Consider the following 11,657-nt stretch of genomic DNA (forward strand, 5'->3'; position numbering starts at 1 on the left):
AACAATTCAAGGGTTGGGGGTCCTGACCTCCCCATGTAGTCAAAAATCCATTTTGACTCCCTGCAAGCTTAACTACTAAGAGTGTACTGTTGGCTGGAAGCCTTACTGATAATATAAACAGTCGATCAACACAATTTTGTATGTTATATGTATTATATACTGTATTCTTACAAGTAAGCCAGAGAAAAGAAAATGTTAGTAAGAAAGCCATAAGGAAGAGAAAATACACTTACAGTGCATGTGCATATGTATCTACTGAAAAAAAATCCACATGTAAGTGGACCCATGTGTGCAGTAAACTGTGTTGGTTGACAATTTAGACTGGGTTCAGCTGGGCAGTTCTTCTAGCCTAGGCAGGGTCAGCTGATCTTGGCTGGGCTTCCTCATGTGTCTGTAGTCAGCTGGGAGATTAGCTGGGCTTTCTTACATGTCTGAGACCTTGGCTGGGGCCTAGGGCTGCCTCATATGTTCCATTATCCTACTTAGAAGAGCCCAAACCTGTTCACACGGCAGTCACAGGGGTCCATGAGAGAGAGAAAGAGAAGCTTGGAGCTGGTACACAATGCTTCCACTAGAAGCTATTGGCAAAGCAAGTCCCAAGGCCAGCCCAGACCCTAGGGATGGAGAAACTGACTCCATCTTTTTCCTTTTTTGAATTTTATTTTATTTATTTTTTATACAGCAGGTTCTTATTAGCTATCTATTTTATACACATCAGTGTATATATGTCAATCCCAATCTCCCAATTCATCCCACCACCACCATCCCCCATGCCACTTTCCCCCCTTGGTGTCCATATGTTTGTTTTCCACATCTGTGTCTCAACTTCTGCCCTGCAAACCGGTTCATCTGTATCATTTTTCTACATTCCATATATATGCGTTAATATACGATATTTGTTTTTCTCTTTCTGAGTTACTTCACTCTGTATGACAGTCTCTAGATCCATCCACGTCTCTACAAATGACCCAATTTCGTTCCTTTTTATGACTGAGTAATATTCCATTGCGTATATATACCACCTCTTCTTTATCCATTCGTCTGTCAATGGGCATTTACGCTGCTTCCATGACTTGGCTATTGTAAATAGTGCTGCAATGAACACTGGGGTGCATGTGTCTTTTTGAATTATGGTTTTCTCTGCGTATATGCCCAGTAGTGGGATTGATGGGTCATATGGTAATTCTATTTTTAGTTTTTTTTTTTTTTTTTTTTTTTGCAGTACGCGGGCCTCTCACTGTTGTGGCCTCTCCCGTTGCGGAGCACAGGCTCCGGATGCGCAGGCTCAGCGGCCATGGCTCACGGGCCCAGCCGCTCCGCGGCATGTGAGATCTTTCCGGACCGGGGCACGAACCCGTGTCCCCTGCATTGGCAGGCGGACTCTCAACCACTGCGCCACCAGGGAAGGCCTATTTTTAGTTTTTTAAGGAACCTCCATACCATTCTCCGTAGTGGCTGTATCAATTTACATTCCCACCAACAGTGCAAGAGGGTTCCCTTTTCTCCACACCCTCTCCAGCATTTACTGTTTGTAGATTTTTTGATGATGGCCATTCTGACTGGTGTGAGGTGATACCTCATTGTAGTTTTGATCTGCATTTCTCTAATGATTAGTGATGTTGAGCATCCTTTCATGTGTTTGTTGGCAATCTGTATATCTTCATTGGAGAAATGTCTGTTTAGGTCTTCTGCCAATTTTTGGATTGGGTGGTTTGTTTTTATAATATTGAGCTGCATGAGCTGTTTATATATTTTGGAGATTAAGCCTTTGTCCATTGATTTGTTTGCAAATATTTTCTCCCATTCTGAGGGTTGTCTTCTCGTCTTGTTTGTAGTTTCCTTTGCTTTGCAAAAGCTTTTACGTTTCATTAGGTCCCATTTGTTTATTTTTGTTTTTATTTCCATTACTCTAGGAGGTGGATCAAAAAAGATCTTGCTGTGATTTATGTCAAAGAGTGTTCTTCCTATGTTTTCCTGTAAGAGTTTTATAGTGTCTGGTCTTACATTTAGGTGTCTAATCCATTTTGAGTTTATTTTTGTGTATGGTGTTAGGGAGTGTTCTAATTTCATTCTTTTACATGTAGCTGTCCAGTTTTCCCAGCACCACTAATTGAAGAGACTGTCTTTTCTCCATTGTATATCCTTGCCTCCTTTGTCATAGATTAGTTGACCATAAGTGCGTGGGTTTATCTCTGGGCTTTCTATCCTGTTCTGTTGATCTATATTTCTTTTTTTGTGCCAGTACCATATTGTCTTGATTACTGTAGCTTTGTAGTATAGTCTGAAGTCAGGGAGTCTGACTCCTCCAGCTCCATTTTTTTCCCTCAAGATTGCTTTGGCTATTTGGGGTCTTTTTTGTCTCCATACAAATTTTAAGATTTTTTGTTCTAGTTCTGTAAAAAATGCCATTGGTAATTTGATAGGGATTGCATTGAATCTGTAGATTGCTTTGGGTAGTATAGTCATTTTCACAATATTGATTCTTCCAATCCAAGAACATGGTATATCCCTCCATCTGTTGGTATCATCTTTAATTTTTTCATCAGTATCTTATAGTTTTCTGCATACAGGTCTTTTGTCTCCCTAGGTAAGTTTACTCCTAGGTATTTTATTCTTTTTGTTGCAATGGTAAATGGGAGTGTTTCCTTAATTTCTCTTTCAGATTTTTCATCATTAGTGTATAGGAATGCAAGAGATTTCTGTGCATTTTGTATCCTGCTACTCTACCAGATTCATTGATTAGCTCTAGTAGTTTTCTGGTAGCATCTTTAGGATTCTCTATGTATAGTATCATGTCATCTGCACACAGTGACAGTTTTACTTCTTCTTTTCCAATTTGTATTTCTTTTTCTTCTCTGATTGCCATGGCTAGAACTTCCAAAACTATGTTGAATAATAGTGACAAGAGTGGACATCCTTGCCTTGTTCCTGATCTTAGAGGAAATGCTTTCAGTTTTTCCCCATTGAGAACGATGTTGGCTGTGGGTTTTTCATATATGGACTTTATTATGTTGATGTAGGTTCCCTCTATGCCCATTTTCTGGAGAGTTTTTATCATAAATAGGTGTTGAATTTTGTCAAAAGCTTTTTCTGCATCTATTGAGATGATCATATGGTTTTTATTCTTTAATTTGTTAATATGGTGTATCACATTGATTGATTTCCATATATTGAAGAATCCTTGCATCCCTGGGATAAATCCCACTTGATCATGGTGTATGAGCCTTTTAATGTGTTGTTGGATTCCGTTTACTAGTATTTTGTTGAGGATTTTTGTATCTATATTCATCAGTGATATTGGTCTGTAATTTTCTTTTTTTGTAATATCTTTGTCTGGTTTTGGTATCAGGCTGATGGTGACCTCATAGAATGAGTTTGGGAGTGTTCCTTCCTCTGCAATTTTTGGGAAGAGTTTGAGAAGGATGGGTGTTAGCTCTTTAAATGTTTGATAGAATTCACCTGTGAAGCCATCTGGTCCTGGACTTTTGTTTGTTGGAAGATTTTTAATCACAGTTTCAATTTCATTACTTGCGATTGGTTGGTCTGTTTGTATTTTCTATTTCTTCCTGGTTCAGTCTTGGAAGGTTATACTTTTCTAAGAATTTGTCCATTTCTTCCAGGTTGTCCATTTTATTGGCATAGAGTTGCTTGTAGTAGTCTCTTAGCATGCTTTGTAATTCTGTGGTGTCTGTTGTAACTTCTCCTTTTTCATTTCTAATTTTATTGATTTGTGACTCCATCTTTTGGTGAGACGAGCTGCAAAGGCACATTGCAATAAGCATGGCCACAGGGAGAGGTGAAGAATCAGGTCTCTTTTATTTCATCAGATTGGCTCATACCACACCGGAGTACCAATGTGGAACTTGAGGCTGTCAGCTAGACTTGGCCACATCCAGCTCCCCTGTCTCTTCACTACCCTTTCATCTCCTTCCTTGGCTGGCTTTCTTCCCCCATCCACCCCGGATTCGAGGCTACTTTGACTGGAGGCCACATCCCACTCTTTTTTGTATAATTCTCCATTGTTCCCAAAGCCTTCCTGCACCTGGCATAATACTTGTCCCACTGTAGGTGCACAATACATGTTTCTTACATAGGCAATGGGATGAACTACCAATAGAATAGAAAAGACAAAACAAGCTTTAAGTTTGGAGGTAGAGAAACCCTCCCAGGTGACTCTTCTAAAAAGCATTTTCAAAACATATCGCAACCCACCCCAAATGTCAAGGATCTTGGCCTTCCCTTGCACAGTCTTCCAACTGATGGCTTCTGGCAATCTGGGGCCACTGAGCCTCTGCTGCTTCTATCCCACCTCAACCAAGGGCCCTGGACCCTGGAGAATAGCACCCTGGAGAATGCCTCTCTTGGCAGGAATGTAACTCAAAGTCTATGTGTTTTATTCCCTCCTTAGCTTCACTGAGAGGTGAACAGACCTTGTAAATAGGGCTGGATTCAAATCAAAACCCTCCAACAGACATTTCATCCATCCTCTGTCACCTGGAAAAATCATACCATTCCATCTTTATGAAAAACCTTCCCTCATTTCGAAATATCTGCAAAAGAAATGATTCTTAACGGTCTAACCAAGATTATCCAGTCTGACCCTCGACTTGTGGGAGTGATGGGAGAAATTACAGGAGCGATTCAAAGGCGCTTATCTATAAACACCTGTTGGAAAAACAAAAATCAATTCTCCAAAGAAAAAAGAAAGAAAGAAATGGGGCAATCATCTCATTACCAAACTCATTGTCTCTTCCAAATGTCAGTTTGAAATCTTTCATGTCAAACTCAGAAAAACATTTTCTTCCCCTTACTTTATCACCCTTTCTCTGCTTTATCATGCTAGATGGAAAGAAACTTTTTTTGCTCCAGGAAGACAATGGCCTTATCTTCAACCTAGATCCTCATGCCTGGAAAGGTGGCCTCCTCTGAGAGCATTTTCATAGTGGGGAAAAGCAGCTCGGGAGAAATAATGAGGAGGCAAAGGGAGTCTTGACTTGACACTGTGATAAATGAGGTGAAACTTTGGCAAGGAACCAGAGTTGGCGTATTCAAAAAGGAAATAAAAAGATAGTTCCATTTTAATGGGAAATATAAAACAGCCATTGTGCAAAAGTCGATTTTTCAAAAGCCAAAGAGATAAAGACTATAAGGGAATGACTGAGAGACGAATAAGATAATGTGGTTGATAATCGGGCGTAGGTAAGGTCCCATCCTCCGGGCCATCGCTGTGGCTCCGTGGGAGCGCCTTTTCAAGTCGGCTATCTGCATTTGCTCCTGCCTCATTAACATATGCATCTCTGGACAGCTTCCTTACAGCTTCAACTTGCTGACTTGCCATACTCCTGCCAGCTGGAGAGAGCAAAGTCAACCCAACCTTCTTCAAATCCCAAACTCCTCTCCTTCAGCCACAGAGCGATCAGCATCTTCCAAGGCCCCAGACAACAAAGAGCTTGAGTCCAGGCTTACACACACCTGCTCTTCCTAGTGGATTGGTCTAGTGTAAGGTTTACAACCAAGGGCAACGCCATATACTGCCCTTTCTTTCAGTAGGCAAGATCCGTGAACCTTCTCAAGGCTGTCCTTGGACAATCCCTAATTAGCAGGCTGGATATGCAACGGGAATGATAGGACCCCTTTCCCAAGGGTAACTGAATTATCTGAGGCAGTATGAGAGGCCCACTGAAGCAGTTGAGAGAGTGCAATTTAAGGGATATATGGAGATAAACTGCCTTAGTTCCTATGCTGTCATTTATTAGCTATGTGACCTTGGACAAGTTACTTAACCTCTTTGAGCCTCAGGTTTCTAAGCTTAAAGTAGAGATAATAATACATCTAGATTTTTATGAGAATGGAATGGGGTGGTTCATGTAAAATGCTTAGTCCAGAGCCTGGTACGTAGTAAAGACTCAGTAAATATTGACAGTTATGATGATTCTATGTAAATAACTCGGGAGTAGTTTGATGCTGAAGCTGAAAGAAAAGTGACAAGTTTCTTTGACTTTATTCAGCTAAGGTGACTGATAAAGTCCCACTGAGAAACTTCATTCACAGAACCACCCAACAAGGCACCCAAGTGCCACTGGATCTGACCCTGGGCAGATCTCATACAGGACCTTGGAGACTCCCTGCGCCCTAGTCATCTTCCTGCTCTTTACAGGTGAGAAAACTGAGGCACCGAGGATACAGTTGGCTTGTCCAAGGTCACGGTTAGTGAAAAGCCATTTCCAATCACGTGCTCTTGACCCTGCCAAATGCCAGCGCTGGCTCACTGGGTCATGACAGCCCCCTCAAATGAAAACTCACGGTGCCCGACCCCTTCCATCTGCCCCGTCAGCGTCAGGAGCTGGAAAGACACATGAACCCTCCTTCAGGACCTAGAAATCTTTGGGAAAGGGGGTTTTCAGTGAAATAAAATGGTGACTTCTTTAGGTCTGATGACTAGGGTTGCTTCTGTCCTGTTCCCACATCTGTAGATTGGACTCTCGACCAGTATGAGTACAGCCAAGAGTATTACGACCAGGAGGGGAATGCCAGCAGTGCTCTAGGCCATCCCGAGAATCCTGACTGGTACTACGCGGAGGACGGTAGGTACCAGAGCTGTTTGGGGGGGCCCTCCTGGGAGGAGAGCAGCGCACCTGGAGGGGAGTTTATGTGTGACCACATGCAAGGGCTCTCTCTTCTCTTACTCTCTGACCAGCATCATAAAATAGGTATTACAAAATTATTTAGACTGGCTTTTATTCAGTTAGAATTACATACTATGAATACTGGGGAGGTTCTTAGAGACCATCTCTCCCACTTTCAAATGACAGGTGAAGCAAGTGAGGCCAAGAGAGGAGCTGACTTAGCCAAAGTCACTCAGCAAGTTATGCATCATCATCTAGCTCTCCCGACACTGTGGGTTAGAGTCATGTTCAAAATCATCCCCAGAGCTTTTCATGACAGGTAGTCCTAATTATGCAGAAGAGTCTGTCTTAGCATTAGGCTTCAAACCGTAGCATTCACAAATTTGCCATTGTGCTGTGCTGTTTTTTTTTTTTCTCTTTTCACTCTTCAGAAGATTTGCACAGTTGTGTGTGTGTGTGTGTGTGTGTGCACGCGTGCTCACACATGTGTGCTTCGGCCACGTTTGTTTTTGTTTTTGTGGCTTCTTGAGACAGAAAGGAAAATGAGAAGCTGGGCCTAAGCAAAGCCATGTGACTAAATCAGTAGAAGTAATGGAAAGCACTTAGCAGCTGGAATAAAAGCTGTGTAACTGCGAAGTGGCCTGGAAGGCAGGGCCAAGATACGGGGCATCAGGGGAACATCAGAAGGGACCATCAAAACAAGAGCCAGGCCCAGGGATCCTAGTTCCTGAACCAAAGAACAATGTGTGTGAACAGAAGGATAAAGAATTCCCCAAGGGAAGATCCATTCAGACAACCATGAAAAGCCAAAGGCACAGATGAAATATGACAAAATCTAACTGAACAAGTAGTTGAAGAAAGATGAAGGCCACTGGGTCATTTCCTCCTCGCCGTCAATTCTTCTGTCCCCCTCTTGCCTTTGGTCTTCTTTCCTGATGTTCAGAAAGCTTGTGTTTCATTAGGGGTGGGATTTCGTTCCCCACTCCTGACCTCCACCCCTGGGCACTGGGAGTAGGGGAGGTCTTCAGGCTTGTGAAATGCCTTCGGCATCAGAGACAGACCCCGTGGCACTCCCAGCGAGCCTGGGAGGAGAGAGACACTGATGACGGGAAAGGGGAGTTACTCAATGAGAAAGGCCCCATCCAAAGCCAGGCTGAGGGAGACAGTCACGATTCCTTCTTGCCTCTCCTCTTACTAACCTGAATTCCTCCCTCTGGTCTTGTCATGGCAGTTTTCCCGGCTCTTTAAGGTCAATGCATGTTTCCCCCTTTCCCCAATCACTGGCTAGGCAGTTCCTCTCTCATTTGGGGCAGGAGATGGAAATTCAGTGCAGACAGGGGGCTTCTTGCCTGCTGTTCATTGCAACATTGACTTCCGCCCACGTGTTTTAGATCCATGCCTGTCCAACCCCTGTGCACATGGTGGGGACTGCCTCATCAGCGGGGCCACATTCACCTGCAGCTGTCCAGCCCCTTTCTCTGGAAACAGGTGTCAGAATGGTGAGTGGACCTTCACTGGATCCAATCTTCCCTCCATGTTGAACAAGAGGCAGTTTCTCCTCCAATTCTAGGGGGTAAAGAAGGGTTCAGTAGTCCCGTGAAAAGGCTGACAATCACACATATTATGTTATGCATAATAGATTCCTCAGCATGGTCACAGGCAGCATCTCACTGAGTCCTCACCCTTACATGTTAGATAGGACTAGTATGTCCATTCCACAGATGAGAAGATTGAGGGTAAGAGGAGATAATAGCTGGGTTCTGACCAAGAGTGTTTAGACCAACTTCAGCAGAGAAATGTTGTTCATATACAAGAGCAGGAAGGCTCTCAGGGCACATAAGGCTCAACCTTGTTAGAGAAAGGGAGCCCAGAGTGTACAGGGGACTTGCTCGTGGTTACACAGCTAATTAAGAGAAGAGCAGAAATTACAGACCTGGTGCCTGACTCCCAGCCCCATGCTCTCTCTTCCTGCCATCCTCACTCGTGGAGACTCTGAAAAAAGGTGTGTCCACTCTTAGTGACCTCTTGTGGGCATAACATGAGGCTATGTAATAAGGTATTGGGAATAGAATTCTTACAGGCTAATTGCACCCCTAGAGAGAACCTGGATTCTGTCACATCTAGCAACCATCTAAGTGGGGTGAGGGAGGAAGTGAGGGTTTTATGGTTGACTTGTTTTCTCTGTGCCCTCTTCAGTTATTCCTACCATTTTCAATCCTACAAAATCTTTCAATAAAATTTTCAGGATGGTTTGGGATATCAGGCCCAAACATAGTTACTGGGTTTATCCCTCAACTTCTTGGAAGAATGACAAAATTGTAAATGGAATATAAAATCAGCTATACAATGGAGAAACTCAAATTGCAGCTCCACTTTTCTGAAGGTGTAAAAATTATCAAGGTGTTTATAAAAATAGCATAATAAAGACTATGAGCCCTAGAAACTCATAAGGAACTGGGAAGCAATCATCCACGACCCAAGGATAAGAGAGAAGCCTTGTCTAGGTGGGTAGCATGATGTTTCAGAACCATGGACAGGGGGCACATGCTCTATCAGTCACCAACACCACCTCTCCCCATGCCCCCGCACTCCCCTCCCAAACATTGTACTGTACAGGTACCTCTCAAAGTAAAATGTGCCCCAAATAATGTCCTGTACTTTGTCCCTACTTCTCTATTGATCTCCTACAGTGCAAAACAAATGCAAGAACAACCCATGTGGCCGAGGAGACTGTCTCATTACTCAGAGTTCTCCTTACTACCGCTGTGCCTGTAAACACCCTTACAGGGGTGAAGACTGCTCCAGAGGTAAGTGCTGGAGGCCTCTTCTATGCTAAGCTCTCTCTACTGTGGCTTGTGCCTGGGATGTCAATATCCTCCTGTGTGGAAGTCCAGATACATCCAGTGTTTTGGTGGCATCCAAGATGGCCCTTTTAACTAGGACTTTTTAAGATTCATTACCTCTGGAAAGTCCAGTGAGAATTGACTTGTCTGTGTCTCTTCCCAACAAAAAATAATCATCTTAAAACTCATTTAATCTAGGAAGTAAGCCCTGGTCTTTTCCTAGAATGGGCCATGTATATTTATTCACTGCTATGAGTCAGGCATTGTCCCAGGAGATTTACATTCTCTCTCACATTGTCCCCAAAACACTACAAGAAACAGTTTTACAGGTGAAGAAATTGAAGTTCAGAGAGGTTAGCTAACTTGCTTATGGTCACTCAGCTGTCAAGAGGCAGAGCTAAGTTTCAACCTAGCTCAGACTGGCCCCCAAATTCCTGCTCAGTCTATGCACCTTGTTTTTCCTTAATGAGCGACCCATCTACTTATAGACTCTTTTTTGCTGGCCTCCATCATATTGCTTCATCCATGTTTGCTTATGTTCTTAAGGTCTGTGTGTATGTTTTCTTGCATGTCAGTGGGTCTCTCTTTCCCCTTTGGTGACCTATTTTTGTGAAAGGATGGACACCAGAAAAGTGCCACCAATACCTCCTCATCAGCTCAGATGTAGCTGCAACTCCTTCTAAAGAGCCTTCCTGGACCCACTTCCTGTGTTCACAGCGGTTCCTGCATGCAGGCCAAATCCCTGCCAAAATGGCGGCACCTGCTCCCGGCATAGGCGGAGATCCAAGTTCACCTGCACCTGTCCTGACCAGTTCAAGGGGAAACTCTGTGAAATAGGTATGGGTCTATAGCACCACTTCATCAGAAACTCAGGGACACATGTAAGGCCTCTGGACTCCTTTATCTGTTTGCATTTTGTTGCCAGAACAGGGTTCAAGTCAATTCCCAAGCTCTGCTATTGCCTCGGCCTTCCAACCTAAGGGCGTAGGGTATGTCTGGCTCCATGTAGAGGAAGTCATAAACTGGGATATAGTGCGGGCAAGTCAAACACTCCTGGGTATGCTTGGGCCTCAACCTACCTACCACTGGTTCTTGTTTGAGCCCAAATTAAAGAACTCAGCTCTCACCCCCACCCCCATGATATTCCTTGTTTTTAAGCTGGGTTGAATGTGGAGCGTTCAAACCACCTTATTTCTGGGAACTCGTAGTGAAACCTCAGGGTGATCAGTATTCAGGCCCAATCCTCTCACCACCTGATACACCTGCCAAGTCCTTTCCAGGCACGGCACACCAGCTGGTCTCAGTTCTCACAGTCCCAACTGCTCTCTCCAAGATTCTGATGACTGCTATGTTGGCGATGGCTACTCTTACCGAGGGAAAGTGAGTAAGACAATCAACCAGCACTCGTGCCTTTACTGGAACTCCCACCTCCTCTTGAAGGAGAATTACAACATGTTCATGGAGGACGCTGAGGCCCATGGGATTGGGGAGCACAACTTCTGCAGGTAAAGCTTACCATCCTCCCTGTCCTCCGCCTTGGCCACTTGTCAATGGAAGGATCTGTTTGTCCCTCCCCTCTGCTCCTAGTTCTCCTGGGCCAGCTTCGAAATGTTGGAACGGAACACTGAAACTCATCAGCTTTCCCTCTAGGAAGATTTTCCAACTCAGGCTAGGTTAGGTTATGCTGCTGTAATGAACAACCCCCAAATCCCAGTGGCTTGAACACATCAATGTTAATTTCCCATTAATGCTACGCGTGTCATGTAGGTTGGGTGTGGAGGTAGGGGGTATTCTTAGCTTCACTTAGTTACTCAAATACACAGGAAGGGGAAGGAGAGACTGGAACATGGAGCGTGAGATTTTTACTACCTCAGCCTAGAAGTGACACATCATCTTACCACACATGTTTCATTGGCCAGAAATAGTCATATAGTCTCACATAACTTCAAGGGATAAATGGAACTTCAAAGGGATAAATGGAAAATGGAATGTTTGGTTAGCATGACGGTCTCTGACACAAGGATGTGCAGGTTTTCCCAAATAAGAATAATGCCATTTCTATCCCTGGTAATGACTGGTACCTTCTTCCCCGTCTTCCTGACCATCCTTTGGCTTCCTTCCACAGCTTATTGTCTAACCAAGGCCAAGGACATGCATGGTCTGCATATAGAAACAGAGAGTTTTTGTA

General features: G+C 43.8%; 1 protein-coding gene across 1 annotated transcript in view; it reads left to right on the top strand.

The window, feature by feature from the left end:
• The window catches only part of HABP2 (hyaluronan binding protein 2), a 36,500-nt gene that overhangs the window by 16,526 nt on the left and 8,317 nt on the right, over nucleotides 1-11,657 (top strand). Inside the window, exons 3-7 of the mRNA XM_082673070.1 lie at nucleotides 6,474-6,584; nucleotides 8,018-8,125; nucleotides 9,317-9,433; nucleotides 10,187-10,306; nucleotides 10,803-10,974. Of these exons, the coding sequence (XP_082529196.1) occupies nucleotides 6,474-6,584; nucleotides 8,018-8,125; nucleotides 9,317-9,433; nucleotides 10,187-10,306; nucleotides 10,803-10,974 (628 nt within the window). The remainder of the gene's footprint in view (nucleotides 1-6,473; nucleotides 6,585-8,017; nucleotides 8,126-9,316; nucleotides 9,434-10,186; nucleotides 10,307-10,802; nucleotides 10,975-11,657) is intronic.

This window comes from Grampus griseus (genome assembly GCF_964374135.1).
Source record: "Grampus griseus genome assembly, chromosome: 16".
Taxonomy (NCBI): domain Eukaryota; kingdom Metazoa; phylum Chordata; class Mammalia; order Artiodactyla; family Delphinidae; genus Grampus; species Grampus griseus.